Source organism: Drosophila mojavensis, unplaced genomic scaffold (genome assembly GCF_018153725.1).
Source record: "Drosophila mojavensis isolate 15081-1352.22 unplaced genomic scaffold, ASM1815372v1 contig_81, whole genome shotgun sequence".
NCBI lineage: Eukaryota > Metazoa > Arthropoda > Insecta > Diptera > Drosophilidae > Drosophila > Drosophila mojavensis.
In genome coordinates this window covers 5723010-5747402 of record NW_025318907.1, presented here as the reverse complement: position 1 = coordinate 5747402, position 24393 = coordinate 5723010, and the positions used below count along the sequence as shown (strand labels likewise).

The 24393-nt window shown below is 41.0% G+C and overlaps 1 protein-coding gene across 1 annotated transcript; it reads left to right on the top strand.

Moving 5' to 3' along the window:
* Positions 1 to 6848: 6848 nt before the first annotated feature.
* LOC6580830 (protein gooseberry-neuro) lies at positions 6849 to 24280 on the top strand. The gene is made up of 5 exons (XM_002006596.4): positions 6849 to 7298; positions 7592 to 7905; positions 13488 to 13599; positions 22221 to 22823; positions 23681 to 24280. Exons 1-5 carry the CDS (start codon positions 7241 to 7243, stop codon positions 23986 to 23988), a joined length of 1395 nt encoding a protein of 464 aa, XP_002006632.1. The 5' UTR covers positions 6849 to 7240; the 3' UTR covers positions 23989 to 24280.
* Positions 24281 to 24393: the final 113 nt, after the last annotated feature.

Genomic DNA, 24393 nt, shown 5'->3' with positions numbered 1-24393 from the left:
AAACGAAATAAAAATTTGTTTTGCGCGTATTTAAAGAGAAGGCGAATGAGTTACGGATTTGCAATCGCTTAAGTTGAGTGCCAATCTGCTCCACGAGACCCGCTGGCACGCAGCCCGGCTCCCCGCCTCTACCCTTGCTGCTGCCACTGCCGCTGCTGCTGCTGCTTGTGCTTGTGCTGCTGCTGCAGTCATATAAACAAATGAACATATGTAAAATCCATGCTCGAAACGCCGCAAAAGACAAGAGTCTGACGGGGACGCTGACGTTTTTAACGACTTGACGCAGAGCTCTTAGGGCCAGCGAGGGGTGCGGCGAGTGAGTAGTAGCCAAGGCAGTGGAGAAAGGCAACGGGGTGAGAGCGAAGCAGGCATGCAATAGTGACTGGACAAAGTGGCCGACAAAAGTCACTCGCAGCCAAAAACCAAACAGAGCCGAGCAGAACTCCAAATGTATCTGTAGCTGTAGCTACAGCTGCAAATGTATCTGCATCTATAGTTATGGCTGTAGCTGATACTGTAGCTGAAGATCACAGCTGGAGCTGACTAAAATGGCTTTGAAGCGCACATTTGCCAAAGTGATCGTAAAAATGCCAGGCCAAATACCTTGAGCACGTCAAGCGCGGCAATTAAAATTGAACTTTTATGTTACAATGACATATAGCCAGCCAGCCAGCCAGCCAGCCTGTCGGCCGACCGGCCAGTTCGAGCGCCCCGACTTTCAAATGAGATGCAATACGTTCAGCCGAAAGATCACGCCAGGAGACGCTCACGTAGAGAGGGGCTGCGGGGCTGTGGGCCGAAACATCAAAGGGCTCGAGCCGCAAACGCACTTGCCGGTAAGTGGGCTAAGATGCGGCTCGGCAACTTGGTAACTGGGAAAGGGGCCAACTTTGGGTAACTGGGAATTGGCACCAAGTGCGCTGCCGCTGCTGCTGCTGTCGACGGGTTCAAAGCTTTTGGCCGGACAATGCAAAGCAGGCGAAAGGCCAGAGCTCAAATCCGATGCAGATTATGTTTTTGTTTTTTTTTTTTTCCTTTATTTTCCTTTAGCTTCACAATTTAATTGCAAATAAATTGAGTTTTTGGTACTTCATTTAAGCGAGACGCTTAACACATACTTACACACACACACACACACACAAATACGCTTTCCAGCCGGCGGATCCATCAAAGTCTGGGGAACGTCTTTTTGCCCAGTTGAAAGTTGGCGCGATTTTTATGTTGTCTCAGTCGCCAGAGTCTCCGCTAAAAGCAAACGTAACGAAATGACAAATGAAATTGAAAATATATATTTTAAAGTCTCCCAGACGACGCGCCGTCTGACTCGGACTGATCTCAGCCTCAGACAAAGTACATTTTCACAGAGATTTCTAGGCTAGACTAAAGGATTTTGTTGGCCATTTCGTTTTTTTAATTAAGGAAATATCTGTGGAGCTCATAAATTTTTAACTAATTTGTATCTTAATACTCCCATGAGCTGGACTACGTTTCTTTGTTAGTTATAGTTCTATGTGAATTTACTATTTTGCTGGCAATGACAAAAAGACATATTCTATATACATAAATCAAATAGATACATAACCCAGAAATTGTTTGTTCATGAATCATTTTTAAATATTATATGACACGAATATGTCATAAATCGTCTAGAGATTATACTCTTTATACCCTAACTTTAAAAAATTTTGAAAGTCAAGTACTCGAAGACAAATCAAAGGATATCTTTATTGAGTTCAACGTGTACATCTTTTTTATTCACTATAATTTTATATATTATCCATAATAATAGTTGTAATAGCAGGTAAGTCCCAAACAAAGCTTAAGAAATCTCCTTAATAGATCCCATAAAAATTTCAACACAAATTTTATGCGGACTTCAAAGTCAAACAAAGTGATTCACTCGAAGTGCCAAAAAATAGAAAATCGAAATAAAGACAGGCGAAAATGTGTGAAAGTGAATTTTCACACTTTTTGAACAATTTCCAGATCCAGTTTACAGTTTGGAGTTTCCAGTTAATAGAGGAAATACAAAGCCCCCAATTAGTGCCCCATAAACGGAATTCAGCTATTCACGCAACAAAATCTATCAAATATCGAAACTCGGATCAAAGACTCAATGGCTGAATGGTAGCAAAGTCTTTCAGCTGAACTGGAGCACATGTTGCGCTCGAGCAGGACATCGAGAGGACATCCAAGCCAATGATTTACTAGGGGGCTGTAAATTTGTTCGGCGGGCATTTGAAAGTCAAGACTCGAGCATTAAATCTGTGTACAGATCATCATCGGAGGCTGTAAAACTTTAAGTGCATGCAAGCAGTCGAATTCATTCACAGAGACTCATAAAAATCCTACAAAAAACGAATCCTGTAACTAGGACGTGCCCAGAAGTCTCGGTTAACTGGAATACTAGGAAGCCCGACTTCACAGTCAAGCATTGTCCTCCAGCTAGTGTTTATGACTACCGAATGCTGAACGAGTAGCCAAGATGTCCTTGCCACTTGCTGTGCATCTGTGCAAGACATTTGCCTCATGCCAAGACGTCCTGCGGGACCTCAGCTCTGTTTGTTTGCTCTGTTGGTCGCAAATTTAGCATGAAGGAGTGAAAACAGTTTCCCAATTGTCCTGCTAGTTTGCTCTATCCTGTGTGTGCCTGTGTGTGTCTGTGTATGCTGGCTTCCTAATTTTGACTTGTCCTGCTGCAGTGGGCACAGCAATCAGTCATGTGCCTCACCTAGGGATTGTTCAATATTGAACTTGTCCGGCCAATCTGTTTGTTTTGCCTACCAGTTGCAGCTACTGCGGCTGCGATTGAGATTTGAATACTTGTGAATACTCGCTTGAGTGCGGCCTTTGTTGACAGTTGTCTAGCGGATTTTGATGGATCATTAAGCGGAACTTCATTATAGTATAGAATATGCCAATAGAAACAACTAACGGTTTCGGACAGAGTTGCAAAAGATTGTCTAGAAAGTATTAAAGATTCAGGAGAATTTCTAATTTGTAGTATTACAAGAAATAAGAGGAATGCTCATATCTTAAATCACTTGCACCTCAAGTCAGACAAGTTACAAATATGGCATCCTTCCGTTTAAGGATATGGAAAGTCGGTCTATTGGTGGGTTTTCGAAAGTAACAGAGATGACAAGTTAATTGACGAAATATTTTCCTGAATAACTTCTGTGCTAGTTAACGAACTTCAATGGGATTCTCAGTATTTGCTCTTAATTTTTTGGAAAGTATTTTTCACTAAAATATGCATACTTGATCACATATGGGCTAAATTCGCAATTGAATTTTGAATATCAAATATAATTATAAACTGAATTGCTTTACATTTTCTTTTTATTGAAAATAAATAATAATGTTTTTATACCTTAAAGCGACTATAGAAATTATTGAAATTACATCTCAACAGCTTTAATAGGACAAACAGATGGATATGATCAATTAATTCAGCTTATCATTTTGAGCAAGTATTAGGTCTGCGACACTTTCATCTGGCTGTTCTATATAGATTGTCAATACCTTTATACTCTGAGATCCTATTTTCAATTTGCTCAGGGTACTATAATTAATATAATCTAATAATACAATTTGGAATTATATTGTATTAAACAGCTATCAATATATTTAAATTGTTGTTAAGTAATCTAATATTAGGAACTTTGTTAATGAACTATCAACAAAATGAAATTGTTATTAAGTCTGCAGAAATACTTGAATTTTAATGAATATCAAAAAGACTCAACATGAAGTGTTCTGTGATGCTTCATGCTACAGAACACTTCATGTTTAGGCTTATGCTAGTTGATATTCAGTGTAGTACTCCTCTGCTTACCTAATATATATATGTATAGTTCCGTTATTCTTGTCATTATATAATATTCGATTATCCTGAATATTATTATTTGTACAGAACTTCTGCACGTGCTCAATTGATATTTGCGTTCGATAAAGCAAACAACACTCAACGAAGTCAATTTCCCGGCCACACATAATTTACATAGCTACAACAGGACATCAGTTTAGAGCGCCCACAAGGCCCAACTACCCAATGGGAACTTCGGCTTGCCTCCTGCGCTTGCCAAGGGACCTGCGTGCACGCTTGAGGAGTTCCAGTAATTGAAAACTGTCAATGGGCAAATTAGGAAATTTGTCATGTTTATCGTGACCAAGTTTGTGGTCTATTTTACAAATATATTTTCTGCTTCTGGCAGGCGCAATTAATAGCCAGCTCGGGCATGTCCTTTGGCTCATTTGCATTGGCAGTCGCAGTGCAGCGTGATGAGGCATGCGAGTGCATTCAAGTACCCGGGCTGCTCTGCCTGGCATTGCACAACGCTTCATTAGCATCGAATTTTATGCTGATTAGCGCTGAGAGGATGTTGCGAGGATGCAGGACCTCAGTTGAACTCACTTCAGCTGCAGCTCCTACAATCCAGACAGCGGCTATTTTTACAGCCTGACAGGCTCATTCCGCTCAATTCCATTTTCACTTCAATTTCAATTTCAATTTGAATTTGAATTTCTATATAGAGCACATTTGCATTTGGCCTGCTGCCACTCACATACACAACACTCACTCATACACACTCACACACACATACATACTGGCAGTCGTTCAACGGCCATTTTTGTGCGCTGGTTGTATTGGTTTTTGCTTTGGTCAGATGCAGGCGGCGTGTGTTCGCATATGCGTATCCTTAATATGCGTAAACTTCACGCTTAATTCTTTATATTATGATGATGTCCTTTCGCTGCTTTTGGCTTTTGTTTCTCATTTTCGGTTTTCGGTTTTTGGTTTTACAATTTTTCAAAAACTCCATTTGGCAGTTTTGTAGACCAGGTGTGACTACTTCTATATGCCTGCATATCTACCTCTCTCCCTCCTCTCTCTATCTCTATCTCCTTCTCACTTTGTATCCTTTATCGAAATAGACTGCAATTAATGTCTGTTGATAGATTTTTATGTTTGTATATCGGCAAATGACTTTCCAGCTGAGGGTTGAAAACGAACCTCCCCTCTTGACATACGTGATGGATAGAAAAACTCGTTAGTCGCTTGCCTAGCTTAGGAAAGCACTTAAAAGTGAATGTAAAAGTTTAAAGAGAGAAAACAAATTATGCTAAGATATTTTTGTAATTAACTTGAGGAATTATAATAGACATCCATCGCACACTCAGTAAAGTGAACAAGTTAGTTAGTTAGTTACTCTGGCTGCTCACAATAATATTTAAAATAATATTTATGCATCTCTCTGTGCAAGTAAGGTTCGTATAAAAGCTTATTGGACAGCAAACATTTATTTTGACCCCACTGGAAACCCCATTAAATCGTACAACACTCATAATTCATACGGCAAGTTAACTTGCTAACGAAACAACAAACAGAAAACTATCGTGACTTGTTAGATAAACAAAATCTCCACCGAATGATGTCTGTGTAAACACACACATGTACACACACAGATACAAGGAGGGTGGTCGTAAATAGGCATGAACGGCCATTGTGCTGCCAGCGACAGGATAAGCCAAGCCAAACCCAGCCAAGCCGGGCCCTAAGAAACCCCATAAAACTTGACGATGACAAACAACAAAGCGGGCTCTGAGGCCTCGTGTCTATGATACTACATACTTGGACCTAACCCAACTAACAGCCCAGAAAAATTGCAAATGAACAACAGGAACTGCTAAGAAGAGTAAAAATGACGTGACCAAGTCGAATATTAAATACCCTTGCAAATATTATGTCAACTAAAATTTGTTATATTAATACATTTATTTATATACATAAATTTATTATACATATATAATCAAGCAAGGCTAGTCAGATCTCAAAAAATATATTTATAGAATAACTCAATGATTATTCTCCATTACTTTCTAGCCCATTTTTATATTTTTTGTCCCTTTTTGCATTCGATGAATCTATGCTCATGCATTTTATAGATCACTTTACGTATTACTTATATATATTTCAGATATAATTCTCTTAAGCGTTACACACTGCCTAATAGATGTATGATACCTTTAGGAAGAGTACGAAAATGGCATAAATATACGCACTCATACACTCACACACACAAACACGCGCACAGCCAGGACCGTGGGTGCTGAAATGCCAACCGGAACGATTGATAATATAATGCGCAAGAGGTAAAAACGGTGGCCCAGAGTCCTGTTCCGTCCCGTTCAGTTCTCTTCTGCTCTGTCCTGTGCCGTCGGCAGCCTTCACGCTTTAATTGGCTGCCGGCGACAAAAGTCATATATTGTGCACAAAAGTGTCACACTCAAGGACAACAACACACGTACACACACACACACAGACACCACACACACACACATATACAGAGTAAGCAGCAGCCATGACAGGACTAGTGACAGCTGCACAGATCGCTGATGATGTCGCCGCATGGCTGCGTCGGGCGGGCGAGCCGCGGGGATGTTTCTTTGATTGTGCGATTGTTGTTGATATCAAAGCGCAGAGCGCGAACCGCCCCGCAGCGAGCAGCCAATCAGCGTGCGCAGCCGACTCGCTGGCCGACGCCCCTGTCTCGATTAAAGCGCAGAGCAAGCGAGAGCGCACACACTCGCGCGCTCTCTCATCGCGCTATCTCGCTCGCTCGCTGTGCCGAGAGCAGGCAAACGATTTTGATCGTTGCCATATTGTGGCGCCAGGCAACAAAAGGGCGGACGCGAAAGCTGCGCGCAGCTCTCTCTTACTCTCTCGCCCTCTCTGCGTGTGTGTGTGTGTGTGTGTGCGGTGATTCGTGTGCTTGTATTGCTATTGGGAAACCAGTTTATGGCCGCGATCTCATTGTCGGCCGCATTCGCCGCCCGGCGTCGCCTTCGTTAATTTATGCCTTTAGTTGCTTTGCAAGTCTCGTGCTGTTTGATCGTTCCCAGCGCGCGCAATTCCAAGAAACGTCACGAAGTTCGCTTGGCGAAAACACAACAACAAAATACAGCTCGCGCTTCCTTCCGTCGGATATCGCGTGCGCGCAGCTCTCACTGTTGACTGTTATCAGCGGGCCAAGCCGCAGTGATTGGCATTTTGGCCCACAGAGTCATGTGAATTGTGCATTGTTCCTTGTGCTCCTTGTGCTCCCACTGCTTCTACTAGTTATCCAACGTGTTGTGCGTGCAATTGTTTCCGCCCAGTTCAGCGCCTGCTCCGTGCGCCATCTGCCAAACGTAGTTCCTAAGTTAATTAATAAGCAAAACACATCAATCAATCAAAATGGATATGTCCAGCGCCAACTCCTTGCGACCGCTCTTCACCGGTTATCCCTTTCAGGGTAAGTTGGGGGCTCCCAGGGAATACTAACAAAAGATTCAGATCATCAAATACTAAAAGTTTAATATATCGCAAATTATTTTTGCCAGAAATAGTACATCACATCACTAACTAACGCAATTGTCATTTTAGTCTTAGTTTCTTACGTAAAATCTGCCTTTTGGATATTCATTGATCCATTCCTGCTGTCATACTTTAGAAATCTATATACTCCATCCTGCCTTACTAACTCTAAATGAAATCATATTCTATCACATGAGCTGCACAAATGAACTATAAGACATCCTATTCCAGGCCAGGGACGCGTCAATCAGCTTGGCGGCGTCTTCATCAACGGCCGCCCACTGCCCAATCACATACGGCTGAAGATAGTAGAAATGGCTGCCAGCGGGGTGAGGCCCTGTGTGATATCGCGACAGCTGCGAGTCTCGCATGGCTGCGTGTCCAAGATACTGAATCGCTACCAGGAGACGGGCTCCATTCGGCCGGGCGTGATTGGAGGCTCCAAGCCGAAGGTGACTTCGCCAGAGATCGAGGGACGAATCGAAGAGCTGCGCAAGGAAAATCCCGGCATATTTAGCTGGGAGATACGCGAGAAACTGATGAAGGTGAGTGCGCAGTGGGTGCTCGCCCCTCCCTCTGGTCCGCTTGCTGCACCTGCGCAGGAAGCAATAAAATGTGAGGACACAAATGGCACAAGGATTTGCAGTAGCTCTCTAACCGCATAGCATTATGTCCATTCAGTGCGGCAAACACAAACACGGCTTACTTCCGTTTTCCGAAAAGTCACGTGGCACACTCGGGCCTACGATCATAGAATCGGGTGCAGGTCCGGCCTACACGCCCGCCCGCTGGCTTTGTTTATGGCACGTTACCATTTCCATTTTCAGTTCCATCCATTTCGGCCCTTTGCATATGCCCTGCCTTTTGGCCATTTGGCCATTTGGCATATCGATGGCCAGTTGACAAATTTGTTGTACAACGGCGACGACAAATTTTCACAAGATGCCACCCAAAGCGTTAAGAAATCGATTAAAGCATAAAAGTCGGCAAAACGCCAACGGGCTTCATCTCGGCCGCCTTTTTGTTGTTGTGCAGCGGCTGTGACTGCGTCCTATCCTTGAGGCCAACAAGCTGCAACACAGCGCAATATGTTTATTTTCGTTGTTGTTGTTTGTTTTTATGTTTTTTGTTTTGTATTCAGCCCTGGGGCAAGCGCTTCTAACTTCCGGTTCGACAAGCATCTTAGCATGGTGCAATCGGCCAGGTTATAGCGTGGGCCAAAGCAGTTCGTATTGCACATAACGGCACTGTGTACACTGCACAAAATTGTGATCGCTTAGAAGTGCATATGATGTGAGCAAAGTATTGAAAGAGGTTTTGGCAAATGAAGGATTTATGCCTTGAAAGGATTACATTGATAGATAGATAGTAGATAGTTCAACTTGCATTTAAACATGTAAACATTTTGAATAGCACTTTTAGAAAGGGTTAACTAGGCATAGGCTAAATATATTTTGAGAGTTTTTAAAACAACTTGATTGTATCACCAGGCCCATGGATGTATTTTAGTTACCAGACTAACCAGCGATGTTCCCATTTACAGTCATACAGTTGGTTAATTAAAAAGTTAATAAACAATTAAGAGGAAAATATAAACTCAGTAACAAAAGCAGAGGGAGAAATAAAGAGAAAGAGAGAGAGAGAGAGTGAGAGAAGGAGAGAGGGAGAAGGGAAATAAGAATTATGCTACTGAAATGCCTATTACAGCTATTTGATGTACTTCAAGCATTTTGAGGATAGGACTTCAATCAATGTAAAGCTGAATGAAATTAAGGAATTAAATTACTGATAGAAGAGAGCTGCAAAATACGTTAGTATTAAAAGGCATCGGTTTGATGCTTATAAACTAGGATCAGTATTCGTCTCCTTGTGCTACTATCCTCATCTTCCTACATGATTTTATATAAGCACTGTGCTTGACAGAGTCTTTGTAATAAGGATTAAAAACTCACATATTCAGTTTAAATTCGAAAAAACAAATTTAAAATAAAAGAGAAATATAAATGTATTTCTTGCATATATAGATAGGTGTTTATTTGTTAAAAATATAATTCGAACTTTATAATTGAATTTACAATTCCTATACTTCATCGCAGCTAATCCAATTCCAATTCCTTCCCCAGTTTAATATTTAAGCCTACTTCCTAATTATTTAGTATCACACTCAACTTTCTCTGTGTTTATCTCTCCAAAAGTTAAACCAATTTCTATGGATCTTCCGCCAAAATCAAAAATATTGTCATGTGCCAGTCTACTCCCTCACTCACACACTCACAGATCCAGATCGAGGCAACGAAACGTTGTCATTATTTTTGGCACAAATTAGCGTGAAAAATATAAATATAAATTGTGGCCAAAAAATACAAAATAATAAAAATGAAACTAAAGAGAAACAGAATAAAAACAAAGCGTGGAAAAAGCCTTGAAGCGGGCTTTCGAAACTGATTTCTTAACCTACGCCAATGTTGTTTGCTCAGGGACTGCCAGACCGAGTGTCTCGTGCTGCCTACTGAACAGATGCGACTCCCTTGCGCTTGTCTCACTGTTAGCTCCTCGCTCTTCACTCTGCCATCATCTCTTTTCGCTGCTCTTCGCTCTTTATTTGAAGCCGCAATTAGTTACAGTTTATGTGGGGATCCCGATACCGATTCGAGCGGCCATCGATGCGATCGGTCGAAGATATTGCAAACAGCCAAACGGCAAAAGGCACACGAACGGTTGCATCATTCGTCGAATGTATCTGTTAGCCGTGCATCTGCAGCTCTCCCTCTCCCTCTCTCCTCTCACTCTCTCTCTCCTTCTATCTGTTTCTCGCTCTCCATCTGTGCCTGGCAGTAGGCGTAAAAAGTGCCTCCAGGTGCGCTTCACGCTTAATTAGAATACGCCATCGGCATCTCATGCTGTCCCTCATGATCGGGGCGTCGATGCGATCGCAGCCTGATCTTAAGTCGCTTGCCTCGTGGTTAAAGGCAATAGTTGCTGCAGCCTGTTCGTGATTAATTCAGGTGGTATTTATTGCATAAATCAATTGATTAATCGCCAGTACGGTATGCCCGATCGTAAAGATCACTTGAGCAGTGCAATTAAGTTTCATATGCTACAAGCAAGATAGAAAACATAAATATTGAAAACATCATTTATGCTATGGCTTTAATCAAGCAAAGAACTATGTTTGCTGACAAGAGCTTAGGTTCTCATTTCCAAGAAATTCAGATAAAAATGCTCTCAGCCCAAATGAATCTTTGGGCAGCACACCTGTCACTCAAATAAAAGGAGAAGTATATACACATACATATCTGCATATTTGTATATCTGTTTATATATATATTCGAAGCGCACTCAAGTGTCAATCCGACTGTCAACTAATTAATTAAATTTCAATTGAATTTGTGTAGCCAGAAATCAAAGAGGTAACAAAATTAAATGTGAATATAAGAAGCAGAAAAAGGTGTCGCACAGTCGGGGGGCTGCAGCTCTTGAACTGGGAGCTCTGGAGCTGGGGCGCGCCAGCCAGTTGTCAGTTGCTACAAGATAAGCTGTCACACATTCCAGCTGGCAACTGGTAGAAGCTGTCCGGTAGACCGGAGCCAACCAAGTGCCATGGGGCATAAAAAACGCAACAAAAGTCTAGTTGAAAATCAAAACATATTCCAGTTGCTGTTGTTGTTGTTGTTGTTAGCGTTGTTGCTGCAACCGTTGCTGTTGTTGTTGTTGTCATATTCATGACACTTTCAATAGAAATAAGAGCCAGTAGCCAGAGCCAGTGGAGCAGCTAACCAGACAGCAGGCAGGCAGAGTGCCCCTGCCCATTCTTTCCCTCAGCTGGACAAAATGTCAGTGTCCAGCATTGAGTTGGCTCTAAGCGGCGTCTGGGCCATGTCTATGAGGTGCCAGTTGTGGCACCTCAGCCATTACCTGCTCATAATTTTATGTTACTGCTTATTATTAATCACAAGCAGCAAGAAAGTGAGAGAGAGAGGGAGAGGGTGAGAGTGAGAGAGGGAGGCAGAGAGAAGAAAATGTTTGCGGCACATGCCACTCCATTTGAGACGCTGACGCTGGGTCAGTTTTTTAAGCAGCTCCAACTCCAACTGCAACTCCAACTCCGACTCCGACTCCGAGTCCAACATCAACTCCAGCTGCAGCTCCACAGATCAGACAGCGATTAGCTGGGAGCTGCAGCTCAACTTGGAGCTGCACTCTCGACATGTTGCTCTAATGAAAACTGACAGTTTTCGTCTTGCTGTTATGATTTGATTTCGATTTAAGTTGCGCGGCAATTACGTGGAAAAGTGTTGTCGTTGCCCAAGCGCCATTAGGTTTCAAATTTAAATCAAATTGATATAAGCTGAGCACATATCGTGTATTACACAGGAGTTACGACAGTTTGATGGAGAGAGCTGCGATAAAAGATGCAGGCTGTGTAAGGCTCTTAAGCATTGAGATGGCAAAGATGTAATAAATGAAAAAAATAAAATAAATAAATAAATAAATAATAATAATTGTTAATAATAAATAAATCAAAATACTTCATCAGCTAGAATTATGAATATAAATCCATTTTAAGAAACTTTTTAATGCTTAGAAATAGAAATAAAAATATGATTTACATAGTTGAATTAAATTATATCTTTATCAAACCAAACAAACTCCAATGCATACAGATATATATACATATATATCTAAATTTATTTCTTGATGAGATACTTGAATTAATATATAATTAAAATTTAAATGATTAAGTAATGATAACTTAGGCCTTTGGCCTCATATTTCCATATTTCTGCTGCGTAGATAATAAAGTTAATAGCATTTTGATTGTCAACCCGGACAACTGCAACCGATATGAAAGGCATGCATGTAGATTGTACAATTTTTGAAGATATTGTACTTCCAGTTAACAAAAATATCTAAAATATACTTTCAGTATATCACTAAAGCAGAAAAAGTTTTTTTTTTTTTGTAGAATATTTAGTAATAAAATATTAAGACACTGTTTTTTTTTTTTTTTTTTTTTTTTTTTTTTGCAATCTGTCTTGTATAAAACAATAAGCAAATCTTTAAACTATAACCATAAATAACCGGATGGTTTGAACTCCAACGAGATCAATCCATATATTTACATATATGTATATAGGTACTCCACTAGTCTAACTCTCTACTAGTCTACTCTCTATTTGGCAATCTAGTACATGGAATCTTTTTAAGCGCCATTCGCTGTTATTTGCGTTGTCGAGAAGTCCAGAAGCTAGAACGCGCTTAAAATATTATTAAGCTATTATAACTTTTCACTATGATCTTAATCAGAACATTTAAATAGTTCCTTAACCTTTATTTAATTCTAACGATATTTTACTTTAATGGTTTATCCGCCAACTCTCAGCACCTATAGGTCTAACCCAATTTAGGAATTTAGAATTAAAATCAATTTTAGTTAACTTTACGATACTTAGAGCTTTTGCTTGAAATATATTTTATAAGAGTATACTCAGTTCATTAAAGATATCTCTGCATTAGCAAATCCATCTAAATACAGTCTTTAATAAATCAAAGTATATTAAAATATACTTCTATAATTCACTTGCATAAATTGCGAAGCTAAGTGCATTATGATTTACAGCTCAAAAATGTCGACAAAACACCTGACATTCGCAGACAAATTCCGAAGCCCTGCTCAGCTTGACATTTCTTCTAATTGGATTACAGCACAGAGAGCTGCCAAGAGAAAGAGACAGAGTGGGAGAAAGAATGGGATAAAGAGAGAGGGAGAGAGAGTAGGCTAGAGTTGAAAATGTGTCCAAACAGCAGCAAGTGGGCAGCTGCCCAGCAACTGGGGAATTAATGTCACAGCGCCAAGTGCATTCGTAAATCCTCGGCCCATTTCGAAGAGCTGAGTGCCTAACGCTCGTATAATTAATGGGCCCCAACCGGTAGCCCACAAATATTTATGCGGCTTGGGCTTATCTTAATTGGATTTGTGTGCTTGATTTGCCACGATTTCGAGTGCTCATTTAGATACCAGATATCAGATACCAGACACCAGATACCCCCATATCAAATACAAATACATCAGCACGTCATTTACAAGATTTTTCCCATTGATTGAGTGCATTTCTTTCTATTGCAGGAGGGCTTTGCTGATGCGCCATCGACCTCATCGATCAGTCGACTGCTGAGGGGCAACGATCGCAGCAGCGAAGATGGACGCAAGGACTACACGATCCATGGCATACTGGGCGGTAAGTGTGCAGCTCTATAATAGATACGAATTCCAAAATACATATTGTAGCATATTTCTGTATTCCATATATGCCGCACTACGAAAATTAGTGATCATTTATTTGATATGTTTGATGTAATTTCGTAAAATCATTCCCAAATCATTTGTTGCTCAAATCAACAAAGTTGATGTCGGCAACGGCCCTTTGATCGTCTTAGAACGAGCGACTTAAACTTAAATCAAAGCCGCTCAAAATATTACAATAGATCTCTCTGGGCCATACGATAACGATCGCTGGTTCGATCGCTCGCTCGATCGTTCGGTCGGTTGTTCATTTCGTTGTGTTGGCAATACAAACGGCCCAAAATAGGTGTAGATGATGACACCTGAGAATCAAAAGTACACGAGATTCCAGATCCCATCTCTCTCTCTCTCTCTCTCTCACTCTCTCTATCTCCTTCAGATCAGCTAATAACCCGGTTTTCCAATTGCCTTGCGTGAGACCTCGACTATGACTCCGACTTCGACTTCGACTCTGACACTGACTCCTACTCTGCTCTCTGGACGGGGCCAATAATCATGCTAAATATGCAAAGTCATTCGATAAACGATCGGCGGGGGTCAAAGCGTTCCCCTTTCTGGGTTTACGACTTTCTGCCTTCAAATTGACTAGAAAATTGTCTGTTTCTTCTGCCTGTATTGTTGCTGTTGCTATTGCTGTTGCATCATTAGAGGCAGGTTTTCACTGTACTTTAGCCGACATTTGAATTCGTTCCCTCTTTGCCAATTGTCCAATTTGCCGACGGCCTCTCTGATATTTGCCGAGCCATTTCTGTCACAACACAAACACCTCTCACAATGACTCAGTGGGTGACAGTAGAACACGCACGCCGCCAGGGTTGTCACCTTGACTTTGGATGCCATTAAATTGCCTCAATGGCTGCGGCTTGCATTTGCAGAATGAATATTTACGATGTTTTGGGAGTTTCCCAACCTTGAGCAAAAAGAAAGCAACTGTTTTTATTTTCCGGTCTGTCGACATTGAACAGAGATTTTTACTCATCTCATACCTCTGGCATGCTGTGCGACAACTGTTCTTATCTGTGTGCACATAGGGTGTACAATTTGTAAGATGTTTGCAGCAAACAGAAATATTTAGCATATTTTTTTTAATGTTCTTGCAATGCAATAAAATATAATTATAAAATAGTATATATATAATATTTTATCCCAGCAAAAAATGAGCTAAGCATTAATTTGATCGACTATATAGAGAATTTATCATGAATTTCCGTGACCCTTGTCAACTGTAAGCTCTACTCTATACCTACTTATTTATCCAACTCTAACGATATTTTGTATATGCATATCGGTCTCCCTCATTTAATCGTTTAGCCGTGCTCTGTCAGCACCTGTATGCCTAACCCATTTAGCTAGCCTCCAAATGGTGGCTCCAATCGTACAAATGCCAATTACTAAACATAATCTATATAAATTCAAGACAAGAGCTATCATTATGCTGTCGAAGCGTATAATAAGCACACGCCTTCCCATCATCATTGCCATTGCCGAACTCCCAGAGAAGAGAACTCAACCAATTCCCTTTTGCTCGTAATGATGCATCCGTCATTATGTTCACCTGGTCAGCGCGACCTCATCCTCATCCTCGTCCTGGGACGCACAATCAGAATGCAATCGGAACAACATTCACAGAGACACATTCACCGTGGTGAGCCTCTGGCCCGGCATCCGAGTGGAGCGGGAGGCCGAGTCGGTGCCTTTGCCTGTAATCAACGCCTTCTCTCGTCCGGCTGCGGCGGGGCTAAGCGGGGCTCTCAAACGAAAAATTATGCATTATTAAATATATATTTCTTCGTCTCGTATTTCACTTATAATTTCGTTTGATTTTGATTTTGTACAATTTATACAATGCGGGGTCCCAGAGCCCCAACCGTTGACCAGATGCTGCATTGTCGCTGGCTGTGTTTAGCGGCGGCTCGCTTTGATCTTTCGTACACACAGCAAACGCGGCCAAAAGATGTGGAAAATCAAATAATAACTGAATAAAAACGCACACACACACACACAAAGTCTCAAAGATGATATTTGTGTGGGGGCTTGTAACTGACCGAGATGAAGGCCCAGCTACCGAAGCTCTTGGTGACAACAACAATAATATATATATATTTATAAAAGTTTGGGGCAGGGGGAAGCCCGAAAATGTATCAAAAGATGTTATTGAGCCGTTTTCATTTATATATGCCGACACGCCTTCCAACTGAAGAAAACCAATTAAAATTGCATTACATTAGACGCTATATTATTTAATAGGCGATGTAAGAAGTACGACGATTTAATTTCTATGATATGTATATAAAATATGACTTATATTAATTCGAGCCGTTAAATAGAAATAAGAATAGAAAATATATTTTTAATCAAATGGAATCGATCTTGCTCTTGATAATCTTTATAGAAATATAGAAATTTATATTCATGTAGGTGAATAGAGAGCTTGCTCATACCATCAGTCCATTTCTTGGCTAAACACCTCGAGCAGATCTAATTCATAGCTTCTATTTGGACGATAGACGATCCAGCATAATCCATTTTGGATTGTAGCTAAAAGCTGATCAGTTACTGAGAGTTAAGATTCCACTACGCACTCTAGTTGTTGCAGCTCTCTGAGCCGAAACGCAAGCCCATTTTAAAAATGTGGCTCTTTATGCCTCTGGACACACTCCGACTTTGAGAAGTTCTTATATTTTATCCATAATTGATAAATACTCTCTGTCATGGAATTGAGATGCGTTAACTCTCGGAATTACCAGACTATTTCCACATTTTTATGAAGTCTCTTACTATTTCAAATAAGCTGAGATCTTGGATTACTCGGCAATCGATGTTAATAGATAAAAAAAACATTTGTATTAAAAACCTGAAGCAAAATAAAATTACAATGTTTTTATTATATATATATATATTTTTTTTTTAATATTTTATATCCTTTGTATTATTATTTTTGATAATATTTTATATTCATGTTCTATATTCATCAATATTATTTAATGTTACCATTACAAAATGGTAAAATAAAATTATAGTTCCCGTTGTTGTTCCAGTAGTTTCCAATTTATCTATATTAGGTATAAAATATAAATTTAATAATAAATGTAATTTATTTCATTCGATATTTTCTGCTATTTTCGTTAGATTTTTTCTCATACCTTTTCAAAATTTGTTCAGTAAAATCTTGTCTTACGATAAAATTGAATTTTAACATATTTTCGAGTATTCGTAGTCTTAGCTTTACAGTATCAGAGTAGATGGCAAGATCAAAGGCTGGATCTGTTCCACGAACTAAGCCGCTTGATAAATATCCAATTGCCACGCCTGCGTTTGGTAGTTGCAACAAACCTGCCGCTAAATGTTGCAACGCCCTCGCTGACCGCGCTCAACAATAGATCGGAGTCAAAACGATGCCGACCTTCTGTCTGAAAAATACGCGTGCGATTTGTATTATTTGGCGTGATAATGGACCAACCCATGTCAGATCAAGGCCCACTCAAAGGAAGGCAACACAACTAAAAACACAAACACGAGCATAAAGACAAAATCAAATGCCAAAACACCGACAAAAAATTCAAAAAGTCAAAAAAATTGAAAATAGAAAATAAGAAACACTTGTGGTAATTAGTGTTAAGGACAAAGGAGCAACGAGGCCGACAGGAGGACGCGTGGGAATAGCCAAAGGCTATTTACCAAATATTTGAGACGGCCAGACAATGCGGCAACAATTGTGCCGCAGAGGCTCAAACCCAGATAGAACACCGAAACAAATACAAACAGGTTCAATTATTTGCAAAAATCAAAAGAGAGAAAGGTAGATCAAAGATAAAAGGCAGGAGAGCGAGAGCGAGAGTTGGAGAGAGAGAGAAAACTGGCAATGGCCGCAGAAGACAAACGGTCGCCGATCGCCAAGAGTCAAAGAGCCGTTCACACCTACTCTAATACCGACAAGAGATTGAGCGAGGGAGAGAGAGATAGAGGGAGAGTGAGTGGGAGAGCGAACTAGAGCGAGAGAGACTGCTGCATTCTTGCAGTGTCACATGACAAATGAGTGAAAGAGAGATGATTGCGCAAAAATATCCTGCTCCTTTTTCGAGGGCCCATATGTGTGCGGTCCCACAGAGAGCTGTTGTGGCTGTACGATCGTGCCCTCGATCATGCATATGGTCTGCGGCTCTTGTGGCTCATTTGTTCGAGCCGTTCGGGCACCCATTAAAATCGTTCATGCCCGAAAAAAGTGTCAACGTAACAAAAGCAGCGCCTCGACTTCAAATGCACCGATCGTCGTCGGCGTCTTTAATGCCCACCAGGGTGTCCTGGGTCGATCCGTTTGATCTCATTGTTGGGACTGTATTCTGTTTTCTTGTTCGATGCACCGCTGCGCGGCTCGTTCGTGTTGATGAGTTACAAAATATTTTATTAACGTATTATCACACTTTAGCCAAGCGCGCCCGAGTAGCTCTTCCTCTCTGCCTATAGCTATATATATATGTAGCTGTATCTATATCTGTAGCTTGTCTCTGTGTTTGTATCTGTGTATCTGTATTTGTCGCTGTCTGTGCTGTCTGGGCTGTCTGCTCATCTTTGGGGGATTTGTTTTGATCAAGTGTTTGTTCGCATTGTTATTTAAATTAGTTTCATTTCATTCTGAGAGATCAACTGCATCTGCATCTGCATCTGCATCTACATTTGGATCGCCATCTTCGGGGGGTGCTGGCTCCGCACAATCGGCTCGACTCGGCTTGTCTCTTTTGCCGCCGGATTATGATTATAACTAATTTTTGGTCTCGGCTCCGTCTCTCTGCCGCTGTCTGTTAACAATTTTGTAAATTAGTTTAAATGTGCATCCTCTCATTTGTATCTGATAAGCGGACTGACTGACTGACTAGCTGCGAGGGCGTTGATAGAGCATAAATTTTGGTTACTTTATGTTTAATATATTCGGTAGAAGCATTTAAATAAATATTTGTTATATAATTATACGCTGTCCGATTAGCTGGGCGGTCAGTTTTTAGAACTTCTCGCTTGCCCTGAAGAACTGAGAAACAAAAATTTCGCTGTGGCTTTGTTTCAATATGTTCTAAGTCTTTAAGCTGAGCTCAAGTTCTTAATTTTCGTATTCAACTGTGTAAACTGTTGATTAAAGATATTTGTCTGGCTAAATATTTTAGAAAATATTTTTATTAATTCGATCGTTCACCCTATTTTCAAGGTCTGTGCATTTAAAGCCTTTAAGAAATCCCGAGCTGAACGCGTGTTAAATATTCAAATATGAGCGGCATATATACATACAGATCTCAAATATATATTTATATATGCACCTTTTTAATGCTCCTGTAATCCTTTTGCTGACAAGAATCTTAAGCCTTAAAACAGAAAACAGAACAGAACTGAACTGAGCAGCGCACGCCGACTGAAGACCCCGAAAGTCCCCAAATCCCAAATCTGGCTGCTGACAGAGCCCTCGCGTGTCTCCACGTCGCTCCTCGTCTCTCTCTCGGCTGACAGCTGACAGTGGCCTTCAGCTCAGTGGTGTCCGCTAATAAAAAGTGTCAAAGCCGAGGGCAATGAGTTGGATACCACAAATTTCATTTACTTAGCTTTACTCTTCTATATATGTATATGCATATATATGTATATATATTTTATTTATACATATATATATATATATTCAGATCTCTTGCTGGGGCTTTTCAATTGCAGGGCAACATTTTATATTAGATGCAGGCAATTTAAATCGTGTCAGACTCGTGTTGATTGATGACTATAGCATATCGTCTATGGGGCTGGGCCTTGCTTGAGCTCGATCTTTTGACCCTTTGCACACAAAAGTGTGCCCTATGACTGTCCATCAAGAGTGTGGCTGCCTTTGGCCACACAGCAGCTGTCCCCACTCCCCACTCCCCGCCTCCTGCTCCCTTGCTCCAGCGGCATTTACTACCTGCTGTTTATATTTTTGGAAAATGCAGTTCGAAACGTCGTTGAAAATGATCGATACCCCGCGCGGATTACAAAACCACGGCGATTTATCATCACGGGGCCAATCGAAAAGAAAGCCATAGCACCACAGCTCCACAGCACCACCGGTAGCCACTGTGGTGCCAAATCTTTGATCTCTGTTTTTTCTGTTTTCTTTTACGGGGATTGTTAATTGTTGAATTGCTGCATTGCTGGATTGTTTTAAGTCTGGGTTTGAACTCTTTTTCACTTGTGGTAGCAACAAATTAATAAATTGTTTAACATTTCAAAACTAATTGATTTTTCCATAGCTCTGTCTCCCTCTGTCTCTCTTCCTCGATCTTTTATTTCCCTCACTCGAACAGCTTCTGCAGTTTTGGTTTAAGAGAACCCGTTTCTTATAATTAAGTTTTATTGTTGCGTGTGTTGAAAGATTAATAGTCGACTTCTGTTTTTATTATTATTTTTTTGTTTCCACTTGTTTAATACGCATGTGAATTTCAAAAACCCGCGCCACTAAACAGTGGGCGTTCCACACTTGATTTCTTGTTGCTTTCGCAGATCTTTGTTTTACTTTTCGCTTCTTTTTGTATTTATTTATTTTTTTTTTTTTAATAGTTATTTTTTAGGTGTGTTTCTTATGAGCCTTACGACTTTTATAAGCGTGCCTGAAACTTTAAGCTTTTTTGGCAAATCCCATTTTAAAGATTTGCATTGATTAGACTGACAGGTGCATGGGTGTGGCCTAACGTGGCATGTCAAATGTTTATGAAATCTTATGCAAATTGAAAACTATATTTAATAGAAGTTGACATCACTTTAAGATAGTTCAAAATATATGAAAGACTGGATAGATCAGGAGTTTGACAACGAACAATTGTGATCAATATATATTTTAATACTTAAATTTTATTTTAGTTTAAGATCTTTTTGAATGTAAGATATAAGATCTAAGAAATTGTATATACTTTCAAGTAGGAATTCAGTGTCATAAATTTTAAATAGCTTGATCTGTAAAGTTGTGAAAATCATCTGGGTACATAGTATGCTTTCAGAAGACCATATTTAATGGGTCTACTATTAAATTTCAAATTCAAATTAGAAAAAAATATTTATTATTAATATTATTTATATATTTTGATAAGAAAGAATAGTTAGATCAAGATCTTGACAGAGTATTTAATAGCATGAACTGAGACTTAGCTTGAAATCTTAATGAATATAAAATATAGAATGTAGATATTTTCATGCACTCATAAGTTTGTTAGACTTACTAATATTCTCATTCGAACTCACCTTGTTCAGTAGCACGCAAGCCTGTTATCTGATCACCTTAATAAATTCAATCTATACTATATTAAATAACCTATATTTGAGTAAGAACTAGCCCTTTTTATAATGCTCTTTGTTGTCCATTGATAACTGTACTCAAAGAGCAGGTCTACAAAACTTCCTATCACTTCCTGTCCTAGATCCTTGGGCAATGGTCTCATTTATCAAGCCCCAATATCAAAGTGGCCTAATCCACTAAATCAATTAATAATTTCTCACTGGACAGACCGGAAAAGATTACAACGCTGACCGCAACCACAATATGTACCTCTGATCACCTTGATCGCTTCCTGTGCCACACACACAGACACAAATGCGCTCTCTCGCGGTTGATCAAGGACGATCTATTTAATCGAAGGCGATGCGGAAACCCAGCAAAGTATTTCCGCTGCGAGGACCAAGCCAGGCTCAACTCGACAATTGTGAGCGTATTTGTGTGCGCTCAAAAGAAAGGGAAAAGAGCTGGCAACTCGTTATGAAAAATGATCTTGTGATCTTGTTGAATAATTCCGAACTTCTTTGAAGTGAACCCTAGCCAGGCCTAATGTCAGTTTATTGTGTAATGAGCTCTCCAAATAATTTGGCATGCCCTCCAACTGTAACCGACTCCCAACCACCGATCGCTGCGATCGCTGCCACACGCCGCGCTTCATGCCCGATTTGAGAGCAAGTCGGCATTTACTTTCGTAAACAGATGCCGAAGTTAATTGGCGCACTCCTCCGTGGCGCGACAGCGGCTCACCCTTGCCCGTTGACAACTTGCCGATCGTCATCCTCTTGTGTAATTTGATATATTGTGTCACTTGTCAACTGTGGTGACTTTTACGAGCTGCCTGCGGCAACGCCCCCTCCTCGCCAGCTTCAGCGAACTGCTTCGTCGATTCATCGTCGCTGCGACTGCTGTGCTGCGATCGTCGGCGGCCGCTTTTGACAGATTTGTTGCGCTCCCTGACGTTTCAATTAATATGCAATGGCGCGCAGTGAACGTCGACACTCCCACTCCCACTGCCAGTTCCACTCATCTGCCCCTTTCCCTCTCCCATTCAGATTCACATTCCCATTCCCATTTTCCATTCAGATTCCCATTCTCATGCCGAGGGGATCTCACACAGTCCAACGATCGATCCACCACCACGTCGGTGGCCCCATCGAATATGATTTAGTAACTTTCCTTCCCAATATCCCATTCAGCAGCGCTGAGCGTACAAAATTTTATGACTTCTTACGAGGCGTTTATAATTTTTAGTAGCCTTTAATAAACTCTCATCTCTCTTTGCGCAGGCCGGGACTCGGACATCAGTGACACCGAATCGGAGCCGGGTATTCCGCTCAAACGCAAACAGCGACGCTCCCGCACCACATTCACCGCCGAGCAGCTGGAGGCTCTCGAGCGCGCCTTCTCACGCACCCAGTACCCGGATGTCTATACCCGAGAGGAGCTCGCTCAGACCACCAGCTTGACTGAGGCGCGCATCCAGGTCTGGTTCTCCAATCGTCGTGCTCGTCTGCGCAAGCACTCGGGCGGCTCGGGCTCCGGACTGTCGCCCATGAATGGCAGCGGTGCAGGCGTCGGAGTGGGTGTACCACCCAGCAGTGCAGCTGCACCACTTGGCTTTGGGCCACTGGGCGTGGGCTCGATGGCGGGCTACAGTCCCGCCGCAGGCACCACGGCCAGCACCGCCACAGGCATGACCGACAGCTCGCACCACCACCACAGCACCGCCCATGCTCCCAGCACCCACAGCGCAGCAGCGGCTGCCGCGGCGGCCCATCACCACACACAAATGGGTGGCTACGACCTGGTACAGAGCGCGGCTCAGCACGGCTTTCCGGGCAGCTTTGCCCAACACGGACACTTTAGCGGACAGAACTATTACCATCAAGGTGGGTACACGATGCTTAAGATAAAATCCTTTCCCATTTTCTCTTTTGTTATGGAGCTTATATATTGACTTTTTTAGTTACTTAATCCTTAACCCCACCATCTCAACTCTGTCCTTGCTTCAACTCCTAGAATGAGAGAAGGATACAGAAGACCTTCCTTTCCATATTTACGTAAATCTTCATTATTCCCTTGCTGTTTTATAGAAATTGAGCTGTCAATATTAATTGCAGACCGATTCTTGAGATTGTCCAAATATTATACATACTTGTCGTATATCCAAAACTATTATTTCCATTTTTTTTTTTTTTTTTAAATCCTAACCAACTGTTATTTAGTCCGTGAATTAATATATCAAGACCGACTTATTTTCTTTCTTATTTTTAAATAGTCTTTCTTAACTTATCTATCTTCTATTCTGTACAAGTCTACATCTTATCATTCAGCATACATTACCTCTTACCATCTTTTATTAGCCCTTTTTCTGTTCTCTCAATTTCGTGCTCAACATTTTCGGCGCCTTCATTAAAAAATTCTATATATGTATCCCATATTTTCATTTTTCCATCTCGTTATTCAACTCCCTTTTCATTTGCTCTTCCATATTCTTCATCATGGATCTCTTCATCTTATTCCTAAAAGTCTGATGTACTTTCCATATGAAATCCCTATGTCCTTTTCCATCTCTTTCCTTACTTTACCTTCATCTTTTCGTATTTCCATTGCTCTAGTTTTTTCTTTAATGTTTACCTTCCTCTACATCCTAGATTCTTTTGTTCATCTCTCTCTCTCTCTCTCTCTTCTTCACACTTATTTTTTAATTCTCTCCTAACTTAAAGCCCACTCTTCTTCATTTTAGACTACTCCAAGCTGACCATTGACGACTTCTCGAAACTAACCGCGGATAGTGTATCAAAGATCTCGCCATCGCTGCACCTCAGCGATAATTATGCGAAACTGGAGTCGCCCTCCAACTGGTCGCAGGCTGCCTACCATCTCAACCAGTCGGCAGTGGCGGCGGCCAATTACAACGCGGCGGCTGCCCACCATGCGGTCGCCCAGCACCAGTTGACTGATTATGCGGCAGCAGCAGTGCACGGCAATGTGGCTGCCGCCTACAACCATCCACTGCCCGCCCAGGGGCAGGCGGCCAAGTACTGGTCATGAATTGATTAACTAAGCTGGCGCTCCACACCTAGCACCGTCGGTTGCTTGAGTTACCATAGTTGTGGAATATTTCAACTTGATTACAATTATCAGCAGAGGCACATGTAAATCTTAGACACTTACCTATTTATTCCAGCGACATGCAAATCAACATCTAGCTATAGCATTAGAATTTAATAATATATTCAATTGCATATAAATTACACGGCTATCAGAAAACGCGACGTGTTTCCACTTTGATTAAGTACGTATTTATTTTGTAACTTAAGATATGAAAAAGCGATATTATGTATAAAGAAAATATAATTGTAAAATATAAACAAAGTCGAGTGCGGTTTCATTTGAACTAAAGTAAGACTGGTGGCAAACATCTAATATAAATGGAAGACACAAGGTAAGGTGCTT

Bases quoted from the DNA above. Each gene is read 5' to 3' on its own strand.
- LOC6580830 (XM_002006596.4), top strand. From the start codon at position 7,241: ATGGATATGTCCAGCGCCAACTCCTTGCGACCGCTCTTCACCGGTTAT. The intron at 7,906-13,487 runs GTGAGTGCGCAG...TTTCTATTGCAG, and splicing joins TACGCGAGAAACTGATGAAG to GAGGGCTTTGCTGATGCGCC. The intron at 13,600-22,220 runs GTAAGTGTGCAG...CTCTTTGCGCAG, and splicing joins GATCCATGGCATACTGGGCG to GCCGGGACTCGGACATCAGT.